The sequence below is a fragment of the Glycine max genome, chromosome 12, assembly GCF_000004515.6.
Source record: "Glycine max cultivar Williams 82 chromosome 12, Glycine_max_v4.0, whole genome shotgun sequence".
Classification (NCBI taxonomy): domain Eukaryota; kingdom Viridiplantae; phylum Streptophyta; class Magnoliopsida; order Fabales; family Fabaceae; genus Glycine; species Glycine max.
In genome coordinates this window covers 38,093,092-38,114,238 of record NC_038248.2, presented here as the reverse complement: position 1 = coordinate 38,114,238, position 21,147 = coordinate 38,093,092, and the positions used below count along the sequence as shown (strand labels likewise).

The window sequence follows — 21,147 nt, the reverse complement described above, 5'->3', positions numbered from 1 at the left end:
GAAGGACGGCAAAGAAACTCTTCAGACGGTGGTGAGAGGGACATATTGAGATTTGAGAAAATAGAGAATGAGAGGATTAGAGAAACTTTGGTGGAGGCATATTTTACTTTCGGTAAGGACTTTGGTGGTGGTCCAACAACACCTTTGGAATATTTGGAGTTGGGTTTACGTTAGCCCACTACTCATTCAGCCTTAGGGTTCAACAATAACAAAAGAAAAATGGCTAAACTATTTCTTATTTTTGCTAAATGACCAGATATAATTTTTTTCATTAACTTCATTTTAATACTTTTCTCTTTCATTTCACGAATTTAATGATAAATGTTAAGAACACACTTTATGTCACCTTCTTTTGAAGACATTCTCTTTTATTGGTTAAAATTTATTAAAATTACAAAGTTTTATGGGTCCTACATGATATTTAATGATTTTTTCTCTTGATTTTGTAGCTTTTAATAAATTTTAATCAACTAAAAAAACTATGTTTGAAAGTATGTTCCTATCACTCCTCTTTATCAATTGTCATTTGTTTCCATTTTCATAATGTGAGTTGCTAGTGGCCCCTACAATCATTTTCATTTTTAAAAAATATCCTTCCTCACTTTGTATAGCGGAAACATTTTTTCATGCTCCCATAGCACAACGGAAGTATGATTCCATTACAAAATTTGTAGTATAATGAAATTATGATTCTGTTGTGTGACAGAGTTTGCAACATAATAAAATCAAGATTTCATTGTGTTATAAATTTGTAACACAAAGGAATTTTTATGGGTCCTACATGATATTTAATGATTTTTTCTCTTGATTTTGTAGCTTTTAATAAATTTTAATCAACTAAAAAAACTATGTTTGAAAGTATGTTCCTATCACAATTCCGTGTAGAGGAGAGAGCTTTGTGAGGCAAGGAAGGAAGAAGGGGGGGGGGGAAAGAAGAAAAGAAGGAAGAAAGAAAGGTTGATGGGGAGGGGTGGGTGCCAATAATTAGAGGATAGGAGAAAATGGTATTTTGGTATTTTTGCAAATCTGATAGGAAGCAAGAGCAATTGTGGAGGGCTAATATCGACTCCCTTCATAATTTTGAGGGACGGATAAAAGCCTGTGCTTTGGCCCAATAAAACCCGGGCTTTCAATGCCTAAATAACATAGAGCCCGTATTGTGTCTGTCTCTGTCATGACATAAAATTTGTCATGTTATCATAAATTCTCTAATTGATCGGGTCAGACAACAAATCTAAAGTCAAAGTGTTCTCACCAACCTATCCCAAAAGGCATATTCATGTTGGGTACTTCCGGTTCTAGATGTGCACATTCTACCTTTGTTTTTCAATGGCTCTTCCGCTCATCACGCCATAGTTAAAAATAAAAAATAAAAAAACCGTCCCTTCAACATCACTCCAAAGCAAATCGAATATCAAAAGTGCAAAACCTGTTTTCAACTAATCATGCCAGTCATTGAGCTAACTTTATCAATTTTGCTTCCAAAATCAATAGACAACGCTTTCTGTATACCCATTACTTTAATTGATGAGCCAGAGGCCTAGAATCATCGTGGGCAATGAAATTGATTATTCTTTAAGCAAAATGTCATAGCCTGTCTTGCGTTTTCTTAATGACTTTCAGAATCCGTGGTTAATTACAAAGTCCACTGGGTGGGTGTTACTAAATATGCTTGATTAGAGCATGCTTTGCACTTATATTTTTCATTTAAATAAATATAAGTGTTGGTTTTGTGGAGAAAATTATAAAAAATAGAGGAGAGAAGAGAGACAATAAGTATGTGAAGAAAATATAATTATTCTATTCTAATTCAAATTGATACAATAAATAACAAAAAATAAACTAATTAAATAACAAGATATTAATCAAAAAAAATATTAAAACTAACTTGCTTCTTAAAGATAGGAACCACTTATTGATTAGGTTAATCCATTGACTAATCCATTAAAAATAAAATATTATGCGATTACAAAAGTATATCTTCAACAATAAGTAACAAAACCAGAAATAACTTTTCTTTTGGTTTCTATATGTTTTTCAACTCATGTAGTGCTTTGCATGAACGTAGACCATCATTAAATCTAAACTATGTGCTCCACGACCACAATTAATTTGGTTTTTAAAATTGCACCCGTCATTGAATAATTGAAGACATTAGTTTAGTGTTTAATGGTTTAATTGTTGTTGAGTTAGGGTTAAATATGTAATAATCAAATAATACTAAATTTTTCTGAACCAAATTGATTGTAAAAACACTGTAATTTGTTGAGTTAGGATCAGATGTTCAATCCTTAAACTTGTGGATATAGAAAAACATTTATTCAAAGAGATTAATTTCATAAATAAATTAAAGTATTTTGAAAAATTAATCAATTGCACTGAACCTAAGAATAACCTGAGTTTATTAAAAACACACACAATATATAACTATTTCTTTAAGATAATTCATGTTTCAATAGTGATATGGCTTCTCTGTTTCCAAGTTTCACACTTCCCACTTACAATTGTATTCATTTTCTATCCCCTTTTTTTCAAGTACCATTTTTACCATTGTTGCGAAAGGGCCCGCCAATTAATTTTGAAATTCGTATAGCAAAAGGGAACTCATCTTACCTCACCAATGAAAAAGCAACAAAATAAAATGCCACTTTTTGACTTAGACCATAGTGCTGTCTCAGCACTACACAATGTACACATCTTTGTGTTTCCCATGCTGGCTATCTCATTTCTCAAACCTTGCACATGCAGCATGGAATTGAAGTCATTATCATACCCCACACCCATTCTTCTTCCCTCCACAATCCTCGCATAATTAGCCGGCCTTTGATATATTGAAACTTTAGTCTCTCTATAAATGACCCAAACAACATCACTTTCTTAACACTTACCTCTCACTATCATTATTCATTCCATACTATGGCTTCTTTTGGGAACCAACTCTCTTTCTTTTTGCTCTTGGTGCTTGTCATCTCCCCCCAAATTCAAGCTAGAGAAGGCAAGCTCTTTAGCTTGTTCTCCCATTTCAGAACCATCTATAATGTCAGAGACCCTCTTGACAAAACAAAAGCTGAATCTCCAGCACTAGCACCAGAACCAGCTCTAGAACCAGCATCAGCAGCACCAACACCAGAACCAGAAACAGCACCAACACCAGCACCTTCAGCTGAACAAGAAATTGGGTCAACAATACCATCTGGACCAGCACCAGAGCCTGAATTTTTTGACAGTGGAGAGGCTTATGGCCTCTATGGTAGAGGCTCTTATAGCCAATACCCTCCCACCAAGGAGACTCCTACCGCCACCACCACCTTTCAAAATGCGCTTCTGAATGAAGACGTCAATGAGGAGAGCTACAAAACTGGCTACCCCAAATCCAATTTCTACAACAACAACAATGAAGAGTACAACAACAATCACAACACTAGGGAAGAGTACAGGAACAGTTACATTGGTGGCTACTCCAACAACAACTACAACGAAAAGGAAAATTACTACAACAACAACAACAACTACAATGGCAAGGAAAATTACTACTACTACAACAACAACAACAACAATAACAACAACAACAACTATAACGGCAATGGCTATGAGGAGAAGAGAGAGGGAATGAGTGACACAAGGTCCTTGGAGAATAGAAATTACTACTATCATGTGAATAGTGTTAATGAGAATTATAACCTTAATGGGTACGAATCAGGGAGAGGGAGGACTACTGAAAACGAAGGTTACTATGAGAAGAGTCAGTATCCAAATGAGTTTGACACCATGGAAGAGTACGAGAAGCAGCAGGAAGAACAAGGCTACACCCCTTGAGTGTTTTTTGTTTTTTTTTTTTTTTTTGCATTTTTGTGTGGTGAAAGAATCAGAGTGAGACACACACACAAGGGTTACACATTGAAAGAAAATACTAAGTTATGAGATAGTAATTGTGATGCTTTACTTTCTAGTTTCATCCTTGGTCTTGCAGTTTCTTATGTTGCTGATCAAAGTGATGGAGAGAGTACGCAGTGTTATCATTTGTGCAGTGTGAGGTTCTATCTATCTTTTTCGGTATTTTGACAATTGGAAACTATATACCTTTCTGTGTTTATGTCACAATTAGATGGCACAAAACTTGATGCCGTATTATATTATATGACAAAATTTCTGCCTTTGATTTCTTCTTTATCCTTATAATCAATTATTAAAATTCAATAACTAAAATGAGCTTGGAATTTATATCACACGAGATATCGAAGACAAGAATTAACGTCAGGATGGTAGAATTTAAGGGGACTCGAACCCAGTTATATCACGTCTTTTCCAGTTGGTGTTATCGTTACGTAATTTAGATTGATTTGGGAGAACGGAAATAATTGCCAAAAATGAAACCAAAAAGCAAAATACCCTGAAAAGGAATATGGAAAAACATGATTTGTGCATGCTTGCTTTCTGAAATTATTATAGTAATATTCATTGATGATTGAAAGTTACATACTTGCGCTAAAAGCATAAAACTGGCGCGCTCATTATTCGAACAATTGATGCATCCAGAGTGGTCTGTTTAACAAAACATAACTTCATGGACGACGAATATTTACCAAATTAACGATGCAATCTAACTAGGTTGTTCTTACTATATATGAAACTAAGGCAAGTTATTAATTTCAGATTAAAACCCCTTTATTTACATCTTCATGCTTTCCCTTTTGTTAGTTTGAGCCAAGGACCACGGATGTCGGATGCCGGTTGTCTAAATTCTAATATAAAGCATTCACTTTTTTTTTCTTCCTTTTATTTTACCTTTCCTTTCTTTTTTTTTCTTGTTTCTTTTTCTTTTGTAAGTTGTAACTACTGTTTATGTGAGTATCCAAAGAAAACTCTAATGGAAAAGGGAAAGGTATGGTTAAGTGACTTTTATGATACTACATTGCATTATTAAAGTGGTGCTAACTATCCTCAATTAATTGATAGGAGACTACTTCAACATTACAATATTAAAATTTATAGTTTTGTTAAGATCTATCATTAGAGCAGGATGTTGGAGATTCAGTTCTTGTAGAAGAACTCTCAAGATATGTAACAATTTCAAAACAATTGATTTTTTACTCTCTCTTCACAACATCCCCGGGAAGCAACAACTAGTAACAAAAAAAAATGAAGCTTTGAGGAGAAGAAGGATGGGATCTAAGGGAGGAAAGGGGGATGGCACGAGAGAAGAAGGGAGAAAAAAGAGGAGGGAGGAAAGGGGGTTGGGGGAGGAGCACAGATGGAGAATAGAAACTTAAACAAAAATTGACAATTGACCATTTTAATGAACATTGTTTGTCAACAATAGGTGTCTCAGTGAACATTGGCTAGGTGTTTTAGTGAATATTGGATAGGTCTTTCAATGACTGTTGGTTGAATTTTTAACTGTTTACACACAACACAAATGCATTTGCAAGCCTACTATTAGTTTGACTTTGTGAAGTTACTTTTCACATTAAAATATTTTAGAAATAGAATTATACATGAATCTTATTAAATTGGGTCATTGTGGAGAAGAAAGGAAAACAAAAAAAAAAAAAGAGGAAGGAGAGGGGGAGGGGTGCGACACAATGCAGGGGAAGAAGGATGGGATTTGAGGGAGGAAAGGGGGGTGGCATGAGAGAAGAAGGGAGAAAATTGAGGAGAAAGGGAGGAGAGGGAGTTGGGGAAGGAGTGCGGATAGGGAATAGAAAATTAAAAAAAAATGGCAATTGGTCATTTTAGTGAACATTGCTTGTGTATCTCAGCGAACATTGGCTAGGTGTTTTAGTGAACATTGGCTGGGTCTTTCAGTGACCGTTGGTTGAATTTTTAACTGTTTACACACAATACAAATGCATTTGCAAGTCTACTATTAGTCTGACTCTGTGAAGTTATTTTTCACATTAAAATATTTTAGAAATATAATTGTACATGAATCTTATTAAATTGGGTCATCGTGGGAAGCAATTTGCACACATTTTTTCATTCTCATTCTTATTCTCATTGACATTCTCAAATTCTCCAATTCCAATTTTAAATCTTGTTTTATTTGTTCCTTGTCATATGGATCCAAATAAATTTAATTGATAAGTTTATATTAATTTGTTAACAAATTACCAACAACCTCCTTCAAATGAAAATTCGCAACATCCTCCTCCATTGTATTCTTTGTTGTCATCACCACTTCCAACAATGAGAAAAAATTCTCAAATTTCTCCTTATTTCATTCCCTACTTGCCACTACAACCACCACCTTAGTAACTCTCCAACAATGAGCAAAAATTCTCGTATTCCTCCTCATTTCATTCCCTACTTGTCATTACAGCCACCACCCTAGTAACTTATAATCAATCCCCTTATACCAAAAGTTCTCAAACCTTTCCTTCAATGCTATAAAACACCTTCATCGCATTCCGTAAGCCTCCCAATAATTGTAGTCGTGCACAAACTCTTTCAAATGAGGAAATTGATACACAATTTCCATAATTTTCTACCAAAATTGGGTTAGAAAATATTATAGTAGAGGAAGGAGGAAGGAGTTCTATAAAGAAGAAAAAGGGCACACAACTATTCTTTTCTATTGAAGAGGATAAACTTCTCATTAGTTAATGGTTTAATGTCTCACTTGATTCAATCATCGGTGATGGTAAAAAATGAGAGGTTTTTTGGAAAAGGATTGTAGAAAATTACAACACATATTGTGACAATCTAAGTGAGAGATCTAGTAATCAACTGAAATTTCGATGGCCAAAAATTCATAATGTTGTTCAAAAGTTCAATAGTTGTTACAAGCAAGTTGTTGTTTTGAAGAAAAGTGGTTACATGGAGCACGATGTGATGGTTAATGCATATGCTATTTGGAAGGAAGATGAAAAAAAAGATTTTGCTTTGGAGGATGCATGGCGGCTATTAAAAGATCAACCTAGATTGTTAGAACAATGCAAAGAAGTTCCTTCAAAAAGAACAAATTTGAGTGAAAATTGGAATTAACTATCGTCATCTAATTTGGAGACACCGATTAGTGTTTCTAAAAGTGACACCCCTACACCACTCTCTCACCTAATGGGACTAAAGGCGGCTAAAAGGAAGATGAAAGGAAAATGAGCATCTTCTTCTACATCAATTGTGGACTTGTCTCACATTGAATAAGAAATGAAGGAAAGAAATATTGTCGAAAAGCAAATAATAGAGGCAGTGGCGTCTAATAGCATCGTGAAGACATACAATATTCTTATAAAGGACACAACTGACATGATTGAAAATTAACTCAAGAAACACAAAACCACTTGTGATTATATTTTAAATAAGTTTGAGTTAATTAGTTGTAAGTTTAAGTTTGTTTTTAATTAATTTTTTTGATTAGTTTAATAGTTTGTTTTTTATGTATTAAGTTATCTGTTATGATGTTGTAACACATTTTCAATTAGTTGAATGTTGAAGTTTGTTTTTAACTACACAAGTTATTTGTTAATATGTAACTTTTAAGTAGCCATTAAAAATAGTGGTTACAATAAAATAGCTAGTAAAAACTAGTTGTTTCAAAAACTAGCCATTATATAAACTAGTGGTTATAAAAACTACCCATTACATAAACTAGCTAATAAACTAATTGTTGTTGATGATGTTATTTCATTGTTCAGTTCCCTCTCATTCATGCACACCCCACCTTCTACTTTAAACTTCTTTTGTTATTTTTTCTACCCTTACTCACTTGTAAAATGGCTTGAAACTCTAACTTCGATAGAGTTTGGCAACAAATTATCGATAGAGATACTTACGTCAACTGCAACAACAAGCAGAGAGTATCAACCAGTCTAAACAAACAAGAAGAAACATAAATAGTAATCGTGAAAATGGATATAGTCATTTGATGAATGACTAGTTATCTAAAAATTGTGTATACACAAAGGAACAATTGTTCCTTCAAATTGTTGACGCTCTGAGAATTATCCATATATAATGATGAAATTTAATTTTTGTTGCTTAATGTTGATGTTTGTATTTTTTCCTGATCAATGTTATGTATTATTGTAAATTTTAATTATCTTGACGAATAAGTATTTTAATTATTATTAAATTTTCTATTTTTAAATTACTTTTTTCATAATTAAAAATTATATAATTAATTATTTTAAAATAAATTGTAAATAAATATCAGGTGGTAGATTTGTTTTAGAACCTACAAAAAATTATTTAAGATCTCAATATAAGATCTACTATTAAAGTAAAAAATAAGGAAGATCTCAAAGCTTGAAAGTGCTCTATGCTTCATGTTTCAATTATATGCAAAAAGTCTTATATTCATCACAAGTAAATATTTTATAATTAATTTAAATAAATTCTCATTAAATATAAAATTTTTGCTCTTGTTAGATATATTAATAATGATACACACTATATGATTTTAATATTTATATAATATTAAAAAATATTTTTATTAAATTTTTGTGCGAATTAAAATTAATTATTCTATCACGTTGTCTTGTGAATGTAGTTTATTATTGTGGAATGTTAACGATAATCTTTTTCACATTATATTTCTAACACTTTATATGATTGATTAGAATTTATTCAAAATGATTAATTTTAGTGGGTCTCACGTTTAAATCGAAAGAAAAAATATATTATTACAAATTTTAAAATGGATATTAAAAAGAAAGTGTCAAAAAATGTTACTAGCATTTGTCTTATTAATTAAAATTCATTAAAACTCACATCTTGCAAGTCTCCCTTCTAACTTATTATTACTCATGATTTTACAATTTTTAAAAATATTTAATTAAATAATACGTTCAACGTTCTTGTACTCGGCCAGAGGCAGACCTAACTTATAATGAGCATGTTTAAATACACTCCCTCATTTTGGGAAAATTACACTTAAATATCTTAAATGTTTATATTTTACTCTCTAATTTTTTTAATTTTGAACCCACTAACTCCAGTTTCCTATATGTATAATAATAACTATAACTAATTTTAATTTTTTAATACTGTCCCCACAGTGGATCTGCCACTGTACTCGGCTGATTTCTCAAGCAAATACTATTCATTGTAAATCTAAAAAATTATTTACTTATGATGAATTTTAATTAAGTAAAAAAATATTTATCCTAAAATACTAGTTATTTTTCAAGCAAGCATCTATTGATATTGATAAAATCAAGTAAACCTGATCAAGGTCACATCTCTATCAATAGACAAAGTTAACAAAATCTTATTAATATGTTGGTAGACAAAAGCACAAGAGAAAAATATTGATACAAAACAGTAAATAGCACTGCCATATATATGCAGGCAGCAGATCCAGCCTAGAATTTCAAGAAAGGTTAAACTAACAGTGAGATCTTTGCAATTTGCAATAATATACATTATACAAACAATCATCCACCTTTAATTATGTCAGTAGAAATGTTTAAATTTAAAACAACTTGATCAAGCATGAAATTCTGGTTAAGCCCGTCTTTTTCTATCATCTTCCTCGTCATCATCAGAATCACCACTCTCACGAAACCGTGGATTTTTTTCCTGCCACATCAAATCAATTGATTGAGACAAATGCACCAATGTGAAAAATAATAATACAAAGCATCATGCCTTCAATTGAAGTATGTTCTAGAGCCTAATGCACCAATGTGACACAATACAAGTAAGGCAATTGGAATTATTGTAGAATAATTGATCAAAATTAGCTTGAAGTATCGTTAATGTTTGTAGAGAATACCGGTCTGGATTCGTGGTCAGTGTTCCTCCGAGATTCATGATCAGAATTTCTTTTTGAGGACTCGTGTATGTGGCGGTCATCATCTCGGTGTCTCTTCCTATAGTAATCTATCATGTCAAAGACAAATGAAATTCATGTCAATAGTAAATTCGCAGGTAAAACAGTGAAAACAACACTTCTAAGTTCTTCTAAAAAAAATCACTGGACAAAAGACATTGTCTTTGTCATGAGATGAAAGTATGAAACTACCTCTACCATGTCGATGGGAACCACCATGACCATGACCTCCACCATGTCTACCATCTGCAATAGTAAGATTGCTGATCAGTTTAATTCAAAGGAGTACAAAAAAATCATGGCAAATGACAATCACCACAAATCTTAGAATGTACTGGAAATTAATTAGCAGAAAAATCAATCAACAAAACAAGGGGAGGCTGGTTCCCCATGAGACTTAAACACATAATTGTACTCTCACCTGAAGGGTATTTAATAAATTATAAGACAAAATTGAATGTTGAACAAAAAAATGCCGAAGGCCATTAGGATAAAAACTAGCATATTCTGATCAATAAGCACTGAAACTTGGCAAAAATCATTGGGATTTTTTTAATGCATAATAGATTCAACAGGCAAGCCATTATTATGTTGCTTTCTTTGGAGGGACAGTTAGTTGTAACCCAACTTACTGAACTTAGTAATGCACAATGACAATTTGAATTTCTGATTTAGATAACTGAACATACAATGCAGAAGATATTGGCTATTGAAAGTATCAATTTGTGCAATTTCTTCATACTGCAGGTTACTGCACAATTTGAGGATGCAGGAGTGGACAACGGACAGGCTACTCAAAAGAATGCGTACAGTTGGAGCTTCCCCATGTGTTGCATATTTACACAGATCACTATAATGTTAGGCCCAACTAGCAATGTAAACACGGGCATGGCTCACTGAGTCAAAACATTAAACCACGATAGGACACACTTTTCAGTTAGAAATTTAGAATTACGTGTTAATTATCTATATACATCAAAAGAATGCGTACAGTTGGAGCTTCCTCATGTGTTGCATATTTACACAGATCACTATAATGTTAGGCCCAACTAGCAATGTAAACACGGGCATGGCTCACTGAGTCAAAACATTAAACCACGATAGGACACACTTTTCAGTTAGAAATTTAGAATTACTTATTAATTATCTATATACATCGATGTCAATCCCAAATAATGTGAGCAGCCAACCCTGAAAATACTATACTGGGATAGGGGTTAGCAGGATAACCACTATTCTGACCAATTAATAATAAAATAACTAAAGGGCAAAACTTGGAAGAGAGCACACAAAAGTGAGATGAAAGACTAGTTTTAGAGGGATTGACAAACAGAATACAGGGACAGAACAAAGCAAGGAAGCAAAAGTCACAGTTGGCTGAAAACAGTGACAGGTTTGCTAGAAAATGGCCACAGGTCTAAGGAATCAGAAACTATGTAGAGAAGAGGCTGGGGATGGCCAACTGTAACAGCTGGCCAGAAAATGCTGTTAATGTTGCCAAAAATGTTGTTTCATAGTTAAAATAGATTTTTCAGTGATCCACTCCAGCCCCGATTTTCCACTGTTTTTGTCAGTTATCGGAGCCATTGTGACACTATTAAACTTTTGTAGCATGCTTCAGCCACTCTGCAATGTGATTCTGCAAATGTGCTACAATTTGGTGCTATTGACGACTATATCTGTATACATATAAAATCTGTCCAATACTTTTTCCATGTGTCAATTGTCATTGTGGATAACTAAGTTTTTTTGGTCATCACTATGCAAAAGAGGGACAATTTTGAATAGATTTTTCATGCAAACTGCACAGTAACATTCTAGTTATATCTTAGGAATCCAGCAGGTTGATAAGTCCCACATAATTTTGCAATCCGAAAATCAAACTAAATGAAAAATAAATATTTGAATTAATTTTAAGTGATCTCAAAACAAGTGAAATGATGAAGCAGAGTTAATCCTAATAGCTGAGGATCTGTTCAAAATATAGTTTGGAGCCACTTACAGGAAGTTGGAATAACTGGTGGAAAAGAACCCAAAGAACCAGTGCCATAATCTACAAGCTGCCTTTGTACTTCTAATTCTTTCTGAACCAGCTTCCCATAGCCACCTCTACGTATGCAGAATTAAGGAAACTAAAAGGAGCCTATTATAATAACTTATCACTGATCCAATAAATCAAAATCATAAAAGAAAGCAGATAAAAACTAGCATATCAAATTCTTTCGGAATAATTTTGCAGTAAAATTTCCAGTTCAAGATCAACTGAAGGTATGAGAGTATTCATAATTCTATATCAATTACAATCCACCAAAAATCTTAGCAGAATTAATATTTTCTCTATTATGTAAGCACACATATCTAGAGAATATCATAATAGCTAGCTAATCAAACTAGATTATATACACTTACTGCCCGGACAAATCATTGATGAACCTCATTATTACATTATTCTAAACTTTAAGGAGAAAATCAAGCAAACAAATCAATCACACAAGAATGCAAATTAAAGACAAAATGTACATTCAACGATTAAAAGGATATCAGGATCATAATCAGTGCGATATTCGTCACGGACCTGCACAAATCCACAGAAGCAGTTGACAATTAGCCAAGAACAAAAACAACCATAGGAATCACAGGTACACGAGATGCTCACCTGGCCACCACTCCTCCCACGCCCCCATTGTCTACCATCCTGAAATCCCCAATCAAAATCAACTCGAATGGGACGATCATCCAGTATCGTCCCACTTATGTATTTGCAAACATCCTCAGTATCTTCACGAGAATAATATCTACCAAAAAATACACAAATTCATACAAAATCATCAATTAATACTGAATAACTGCAATTAACAGTGCACACTAATGTTTTCAGAGCAATTGAGACTCACAAAACGAAACAGAAGCCGCAAGGCGTTTTTGTGTTCTTGTCCAAGCCCATGATGATCTTTTTGATTTCCCCAGCACGCGAGAAGAGCTCGTAAACTTGCTCCTCCGTCGTGTAAAACGACATGTTCCCCACGTAAACGGTGGTTGAGGTCAGAAGCGCGTGCTCAAACTCCTCTTGCGTCCCGGGGAACCTTCTATCTCGATACGCCGAAATCTTCGACGGATCCTACACCACTCACCAAACGACAACAAAAAGAAAAATTAGCGAATTAAAGTAAGCACGAAGCTCCTGAATCAGATTATGTAATGGTCACTGTAGTGTAATCGTACCTTGAATAACAGAGCCATGTGTTACCCTGCAACAATAGAATTCAGAAGAAGATGAGTTCAGAAACAGGGTTAGGGCAGAGAAAGAAAACCCAACAAGACCAACGTTTAAACGAATCGGTTCGATCCGATGTGTTGGGTCCGGTTTATTTAACGGGCTTTTCTTATTTTTTGGAGTTATGGAGGCCCAAAGTTTTAAACGCCTATTCAGTTTTTTTTGGGCCCATGATGGAAAGGTGATGCATTCAGGGTTTTAGTTTTGTAGAACCCTACACCAGTCAGTAGTGAGTGTGGAACCTTCACTAACCCTAAAATTTTCCGATAACGAAATGGCATCCACCGCCGGCGCAGCCGCGAGGTCTATTTTCCGTTCATGTTCCGCTCGCCGTGCCGCGTTCCGTCTCGGCTCCGATGCTAAAGCGGCTCGGTCTCCGTTCCGTGTCGCTTCCAACAAACCTCTCTCGCAATCTACACTCAGGTAATTTATTTGTTTATTAGTGGCAAATTCAGTGTTACTTCAATTGAATTATTGTTAAGAATGTAGAGTGTTTAGGATTTTTTCTAACTTTTTTTTACTTGCTTCGAAGTTCGAATCACTTTTGAAATATGTTAACTAGTTAGATTAAGTTTTTTAAAGAAATGTAATTTGGAAGAAGAAAATGCATTTTAGATCATTTTCAGAAGCTATATGTAAGTTAGAACTAACTGGAGCTAGTGTTACCTCGATTGAACTATTTGTTTATAAGTGATGAATTACTTGGATTAGTGTTAATGCTTGAAATGAAATAATGAATTGATGTGATTTTGTATGAGAAGGTGTCCCGTTGAATTGAGCTTTTGTGTGGAATCCATGCTACCGTACCATAGCGCAACTGCTTCTGCTTTGATGACTTCGATGCTATCCGTCTCTCGCCACAGCTATGGTTGGCTTCCTGAAGGTATTGTCTGTGCTCCTACTGCATTGTAATGTATCGTTTTATAACGAAAGATTCTGTTTATTTGCATTTGTATGCTGAATAGTTTTGGTTTGGTTAAGTGGAAATGATTTTGAAGATTTCTGTCTGAGCACTGTATGATTTAGTTTTAGCATTTTAGCTTTTGATTTCCTTTGTTTTGCTTCAGTTTGGTTTTCTTTATAAATTGAAACTGGTCTTATTATTCAAAACTTTCTTCTTTTTATCCTGTTTGCTGGTTGACTTGGGAGTTTATTGAGTGTAGTTAGACGAGAAAGGGACTTGGAAGATATTTTACAGCCTATGTGGAGAAAAAAAATTAGGACTACAAAGAGTATTATATTATGTGGTCCCGCTCTTTGGATTACCTAGTCTGTGATCATTTTAATTACCTGACAATTGGATTTTACTTTTGAATTAGGTAGCTAAAAACATCTGTAGGATTCCTTGTGTTCTTTCTTCAATTTAATTTTCGGGTAAGTTAGTGTTTCTTTTCTGTTCTTGGGTTAAACTTGATAGAGTCTTGTCGGATCTGATAATATAATGCTTTCAAAATACATATGAAATACAGTTCTTCATATTTATGGGGAAAAGGTGGTCCATCTACATGATGCTTGATCATATCTTTATATAAACATTAATCTTCTACCCAAGATTGATGGATTGAGTTATGCCCTGAATCTTCTACTTTCCCCACTCATACAACTGAATCTTTTAGTGAAGCCATACGTACTCCTTTTGTTTGTAGGCAAAGAGAAGACTATTTGAAGATCAAGAAGCAAGGTTGGGATGACATGGACCTCTTTGATGTCGGGCTTTAAACAAAAAAAAGAAAAAAACATTCTTATTAGGAAGATTTGCTAGATATCTATCACCAAAAAGTTTGTTGCTCTTGGATTCTTTTAAGTTGGCATGGTGAATTTTATTAAGCTGGATTCTTCCTATAGGTTTACTTTGTATTTTAGAAAATAATATTGGTCTCTTATTTATGAATCATATTGTTCAAAGTTTATGCATCTTGAGTAGAATTGTCTGGAATAAAAGAATCGGTTGGCATAAATTTTGGTGGGTTCTGTTTATATATAGAAATATAATGACTTTTTCTATACATAAAAAGATTAAGATAAATACCCCTCAACATTCTTGTAAGAGTTTCTCTAGAATGTAGTTTATTTTCTCTTCCTTCTATGTTTAACTGTTTGAAATATTATCACACATCGTACTTACTAGGGTCAATTGATAGTTGAGGTGTTTACTGTTCTCTTTTGTTTAATCAGATTGCAATGATGATGTGTGATAAGTGTTCTGAAGATTGAAGCAATCTTTTATGTACAAATCTGGTTCGTGAGACAGTGTTTTGACTGAGCCATTGGATGGACAAATTGAGTCCCAAAACCTGAAAGGAACTTTAAAAACCTAGATCGCCTGACTTCTGTTCTTTCTTATTTCAGATGCATAAAAGGCTGCCATTTTATTCACCCGGATGTTAAAGTCTAAAGGCAAATAAGTTGAAATTGTATTGTGACATGTTGGATAAAGTTTTGTAATGTCTATCCTTGTTATTTGGAAATTTTGTATGGAATCAACTAGGGATTTTTAATGAATGCAGAATTGATGCTTGTTATGCATCCTTCCCTCTTGACTAGTTTAAATCCAAAATCCATGCTTTCTGTCTATCAATTTCTTATGATATATAAGGTGGTATATTTAGTATAGCGTGCTTGTTTTTTGTATTGTTATAAAGGTGGTCGGTGATTTTTTTTGTTTTCTCATTTAGTTTTTTTTTTTTTTAACTTTCAGAAGGTGAGGGGTCATGATGTGATAACTACAGAATGCAATACCGATTATGCTCAAAATTACTTTGTGGGAATCAAAGTTGGACTTTTATTGTGGCCACTTTATAGAATTTGTGCCGTGGACATTTTAACTCTTATCTGTAGGCTCTCATTCCCCTTCTTTTCGAGTACTGATTTTGTTTTGCTTATCTTGGTCACTGACCTCGTATAAAATTAATAAAGGCATTCAGAATTATATTTTCCTCACAAATTTCAAATCCATTTTGTTTCAATTTAGCGTGCAAGAATAATCTACCGAATTACCTACGCTAAGTTTGTAAAGGTCACGAGCTTGGACATTTTGTTTCAATGTTAAAACTGTACAGATAATGAACCAATGAAGCATCTAATTTTAAAATTAATCAATTGCAGCATTTGAAATGGGTCTTCGAACCAATGACGCCACAAAAATAACTTCATAAACAACTCGGTTTTGAAAGTGAACAATAGTTAAACAAAGTCCACAGTTCATTGTTAGACCATCAAATCAATTCAGTTTTGAAGATAAACCATAATCAAACTGGAGGCAAGTTCACGGTTAGAGAACAATCCCCTACTTGGATCGAATTTGACAAAAATATTTCCCATCACAAAATTAGGTCTTAGAGTGGAGTTTAGCTTAATCCCATTTAATCTCGAAGGGTTGGTAATGAGCATTAAATTGACATAATTCCAAACCAACGCCCGTGACCACCAGGAATCCCATTTTATAAACCAAAAATAAAATGGGCTTAATGGAACAGTTATGTATGCTACCTATGGGTTTTGAAATACATTTGAATGACAAAAGCACAAATGATTCGTTCAGAAAGGACTGAATACAGTATTTATTTGAGGTAACACATAATATTTACGTTTGCATCTTAAGCTTAACCATTGTCACATTTCAAAACTGATCTGAAATATCATTCCTTAAATTAACCACAGCAATCTTAAGACTAAATAAGCAAAGACTGTACCATAAGAAAACTGCACCGCAGCCAATTGTTCAATGGTGTCAAAATAAAAATTAAAACCTCCCGTAAACCCCAAAGATTCACTCTCAGAAGACAAAATCACTCTTCAACAACATTCACTAATTCATATTCAACTAACGAAAGGTTGTTATCCTCTTTAACGTCAAAATTTGCGGGGTCTGTGGGCTCAATACGCCCCCATTTATCCACTGCAAGTCTCATAGATCCCTTGAACATGTCAATCTTTGCATTACGCAGAATTACAGTTGCGCCAGCATTCATATGGTCCACTGCACAAAGTAAAAGAGTTATTCACCACTATAACACAAAAGTGAACCAATGAAACATCTAATTCAAAATTAACCACTTCAAAATTATTCACCAATCTGATATCTTCTTCGCAAACAAGCAAGAATGACAACATTTAGATTTGCAGCAAAGCCAAAAGATGTGGCAACAAAATACACATGAAAAAGATTTGCTTGGAAGAGAAAATGTAAGAGTACGACCACAATTTACAACAAACCTTGACCTGACGTTATATTTGAATTAATAACATGGATACCGTTTAATGCACAATCTACATAGCCAACGGGAACCTGGTTTCCGTGTTTCAATCTGAGTTACACTCAAACCAGACAAAATCAATGAGTTCAAAATTAATCTATTCCCAACGTAATCGAACAACTTTTACACTGTCACTGCAATAACATAATTTTTTTCACACGTAATAAAGACCCTTTACCTAATTATTTTTTCTACACACGTAGAGCAGATACAAAGCGTTATTAAAACTCCAAATTTTCACGTCCCAAGTGGTTGCAATTTGAAGGACTCAAAATAAAGCTACCAAAAAGTCAAAGACTATACATAGTCTTTTAAACACTTTAAATTCAACACATCAAATATATGCAAATTAAAAAAAAAAAAACACACATCACAAAAAAGCGCAACGTTTAACAGAGTCGATACAAAAAGAAACATCATCGTACCCTGTTCGTTGCGAGCGGTGAAGATTATGGTTCCGGTTTCGTCGCCGACGAGGCACTCGGCAATGCGCGACGGGCGCGCGGCTAGCACCGTCGGTCGACCGCCGCGGGTGCTCACCGTCTTCACCGGCTTGGAACTGACCACCTTCACCGTCAGTGTGTGGCCGTTGGTGCCAGGTTTTAACTGATCCACCTTCACGAACACCGGTTTTCGCTTCGTCGTCGCTGGTGTCGCCATGGATTCTGAGTTTCGTGTTTCTACTTCGTGTGAGAGAGAAGAGAATCAATCGAATCGGAATCGATCACGCAATTATAAGTTAAACCCTAACCCTAGTTTCTCTCTGCCTTTGATTTCGGATTTGGTGATTTAATAGGCGTTGGGCCTGATTCATCTTGTGGGAAGCGTTAGGCTTTGTTGGCCCATGTGAGGGCCCAAAAGGTACTTGCAAATTCCAACAGAAAGTAAATAATAATTGGTGAAAGTTTTTTGACAATATTTTTATGATGCCCAAATTGCTAATCAGATATCTTGTAATCATATATATAGGCAATTTGTTAAGCTAATTATTATAGGCTAGAGCACTCTTATAAAATAGACTTGTAACCAATAAAAATGTCTAGTTGGACTTTATATTTTTAATCCAAGTCAGATTTAACCCTATCAAAATAAAATATAATCTGGTATGTTTTATTTTCACATCATCGTTACAATATAGGTATGACACAAGCTCTTGTCTTCTTCGCCCTAAATTCTTATAATTTTTTTTAACATCCACAACTGCTATTCCCTTCGCACCTACATTACATGGATGTATAAGTCATCATCACCTAGTGAGTTCATCGTATAAAATCATTGTACAGCAACACGTACATTACTCTACAACCATGATTGCTATCATTACGTTATGAATATATCATTTGATGATAGATTAAAGATTATGAACTTTATATGTTTTGCCTAGTAATCTAAATCTAGAGTTTTCTATTATGTCGAAGGTTTACTATGAGATAATAATAGAAAGACATTTTTACTTTCATTTTCATGCACGATTGATTAATGACCTAATTAAGTGATGGGTACGTTCTAATAAATGTCTTAAAAGTCTAGAATAGTATGTTAGGTGTCATGGCCAACAAAACTATAATTAAGTAATAGATTATATTATTGTTGATTGAATTATTCCTGTTATTTAAAATGTTTATTTTATATTAATTTTAAATCAAATTTACAAATTATATTTATGGCACCTTCATCAAAGCCCTAATCGAGCTCTATTCAGGCATACCTCAAGCTGCAGAAGTTGAAGTTTTCGCTCTCCATCAAGCTACATTGTGGATCTAGCAGCTTAACCTTCACGACATTGTCTTCTAAACAGATTGCAAAATCATAAAGGACAATATGATTTCCACAAAATCTGGCCACAATGTATTCCACTCCTTATTAATCAAATGTAGGGCATCTCTTACCATAGTTCAAAACTCTTGAGTGAGTTTAGTCAGGAGGCAAGCCAATTTTGTTACTAATAATCTAGTAACAGCATCAAATTTTCATGTTAGCTCCCATGATTTTAATTATATATATTCCCACATACGTACAAGCTATCATCCTTAATGAAATGATATAATCTCACTTTGTCTAAAAAAATCATATTTAACTCCAAAAAATTGTTTCAAATTAAGTGTTAATTTATGGGTATTATTTTTTTTATTCAAATATTTTATATATTTTTCTTTCACCATTTTATATAATCAATATCACGCCACACCTTTATTATGTACTTTCCTTTGTTAGATAAAAAAATATACGATCAAAACTTTAATTTTAATTATTGAAAAATTAGAACAACTAACTAAAATTAAAAAAACTAAAATATACAAATTAAAATCTTCATACTAAAATTGAACTTTTGTCACAAATAACTTAAAATAAAACCACTTGTGAACACATTAACTAAAGTTCATAATTCATAGAATTGAGTCAATTGACGCACTGAACGTATATGTGGGTTAATAATCTATTTAACCAAAAAATACGTATTTAATTTTTTCTATATATAAAATTTCATCACAATTCTGTGTCACATAAATAGAATTAGTTTATGATTAACTAGATTGAGGGATGCCTATGAATTCCGATTTAGAGAAGAAAAAAAAAACACTGACTAAAGCTCATGATTTCATGGCTGTAGACATCGAGTGGTATCATAAGCAAATTAATTAAAATTGCTGAGCCGGCCCTTCCAACTATTCTCTCAATATGATTTTTATGTAATTAATTAACTATTCATTTACTTATTTTTCTCTATTTTTCTCTTCTAGCCGGTGATGCTGGTCTAGTATACCCACCTGGATTTTTAGTTGGTTTGTTTATTTCTTTCGTTCTCAAAGAAAGAAAAAAAAAACTAGCAAAAACAGCTCATGTTTCCTGTTTTGGGTTTTTTTTCTTGTTTTTTTATACAGTTTTGGGTAATTTTCATATATGGTTCAAGATGACTCTTTGGATCTCTTGAATCCCCCATTCTTAGGGAACGATGTCTTGTACTTCCCTTCATTGCGGATGCAACGAGAGGACATTGTCATTGCATAGCTATTCATAGAGAATGGTTAAAAAAAGAAAAGAAAACATGGTCTTATTTAAACGCATGCACCCCTCGAAAGCAAAACCAAGTTGATCAAATTAATTTAACTCATCATTAATCAACTTCGCATTGATTAATTAAATAGCGATGGCAATGACAAGGGTGATGCAGGGTCTTGTTCTCTGCACACTTTTGTTGTCGGCGGTTTTGGTCCAAGAAGTTGAGGCAAGAGTAATCAGCAAAGAAGCAATGCAGCGTAACACCATTCCTGGATGCAGCAAAGTACACCCCAATGTCGCCGCTTGTCATCTGCCATTAGTTAACATCAACTATAGAAGAGGTTGTGAGCCAGGAGAAAGATGTCGCCAATAAGATCCAGATCGAGGATGATATAAGCCAGGGACTCGGCCTTTGATCAATTTCTTTTAAAAACCATGTGTACTGGCTACAATATGTAAAAGGACATTACCTTGTACACCAAGTAAAATAATGAAATTTCATCTTTGTCTTTCCGTAAAGTTAATATGGATTGGCGAATCTGTATGCCCAATACGGATTGGCGAATCCTATATTGTAATCTGTACACATGATTTTTAGTGGATCAATGCTAAATAAATTTATTTGTTTAGGGAAAGTCCATTAATAGGTGAAAAGCTTAAATTTTTATTTTCCTTTAAATTACAGTCTATGCACATAATGGTTTTAATTATTATGGCATTTAAATCTGTTAATTTTTTTTATTTATATTAGTATAATAATTGTTATACTAATTCAGAGTAATAAGGTCTGACCCCTACATTTCATGACTCCATGAATCTATGATTTTTGCCTTTTCTTTTTTTGA

The 21,147-nt window shown here is 33.7% G+C and overlaps 4 protein-coding genes across 14 annotated transcripts; 2 read left to right on the top strand and 2 right to left on the bottom strand.

The window, feature by feature from the left end:
- Positions 1-2,854: 2,854 nt before the first annotated feature.
- LOC102662942 (probable serine/threonine-protein kinase clkA) lies at positions 2,855-4,154 on the top strand. The gene has a single exon (XM_006592791.4). It carries the CDS (start codon positions 2,917-2,919, stop codon positions 3,814-3,816), a length of 900 nt encoding a protein of 299 aa, XP_006592854.1. The 5' UTR covers positions 2,855-2,916; the 3' UTR covers positions 3,817-4,154.
- Positions 4,155-9,188: 5,034 nt separating this feature from the next.
- Positions 9,189-13,070, bottom strand: LOC100789535 (nuclear cap-binding protein subunit 2-like protein). The gene is made up of 8 exons (NM_001255072.2): positions 12,995-13,070; positions 12,667-12,890; positions 12,429-12,567; positions 12,314-12,347; positions 11,775-11,885; positions 9,965-10,018; positions 9,716-9,822; positions 9,189-9,519 (listed from the first exon to the last, which is right to left on the bottom strand). The coding sequence occupies exons 1-8, from the start codon at positions 13,010-13,012 to the stop codon at positions 9,445-9,447; spliced, it is 762 nt and encodes a 253-aa protein (NP_001242001.2). The 5' UTR covers positions 13,013-13,070; the 3' UTR covers positions 9,189-9,444.
- A 225-nt stretch (positions 13,071-13,295) lies between these two features.
- Positions 13,296-15,990, top strand: LOC100788648 (protein NUCLEAR FUSION DEFECTIVE 6, mitochondrial). Of its 11 annotated transcripts, none has more exons than XM_006592785.4 (4): positions 13,296-13,469; positions 13,808-13,929; positions 14,693-14,727; positions 15,745-15,990. In XM_006592785.4, the coding sequence occupies exons 1-3, from the start codon at positions 13,321-13,323 to the stop codon at positions 14,710-14,712; spliced, it is 291 nt and encodes a 96-aa protein (XP_006592848.1). In that variant the 5' UTR covers positions 13,296-13,320; the 3' UTR covers positions 14,713-14,727; positions 15,745-15,990. The 11 variants fall into 11 exon arrangements, with proteins under 11 accessions (XP_006592848.1, XP_014620546.1, XP_014620545.1 ...); XM_014765060.3 differs by lacking the exon at positions 14,693-14,727 and adding an exon at positions 14,366-14,420 and having other exon boundaries at positions 15,745-15,924; XM_014765059.3 differs by lacking the exons at positions 14,693-14,727; positions 15,745-15,990 and adding exons at positions 15,222-15,284; positions 15,396-15,572.
- A 673-nt stretch (positions 15,991-16,663) lies between these two features.
- Positions 16,664-18,239, bottom strand: LOC100788117 (uncharacterized protein At4g28440). Its single transcript, XM_003540326.4, has 2 exons — positions 17,728-18,239; positions 16,664-17,025 (listed from the first exon to the last, which is right to left on the bottom strand). Exons 1-2 carry the CDS (start codon positions 17,960-17,962, stop codon positions 16,835-16,837), a joined length of 426 nt encoding a protein of 141 aa, XP_003540374.1. The 5' UTR covers positions 17,963-18,239; the 3' UTR covers positions 16,664-16,834.
- Positions 18,240-21,147: the final 2,908 nt, after the last annotated feature.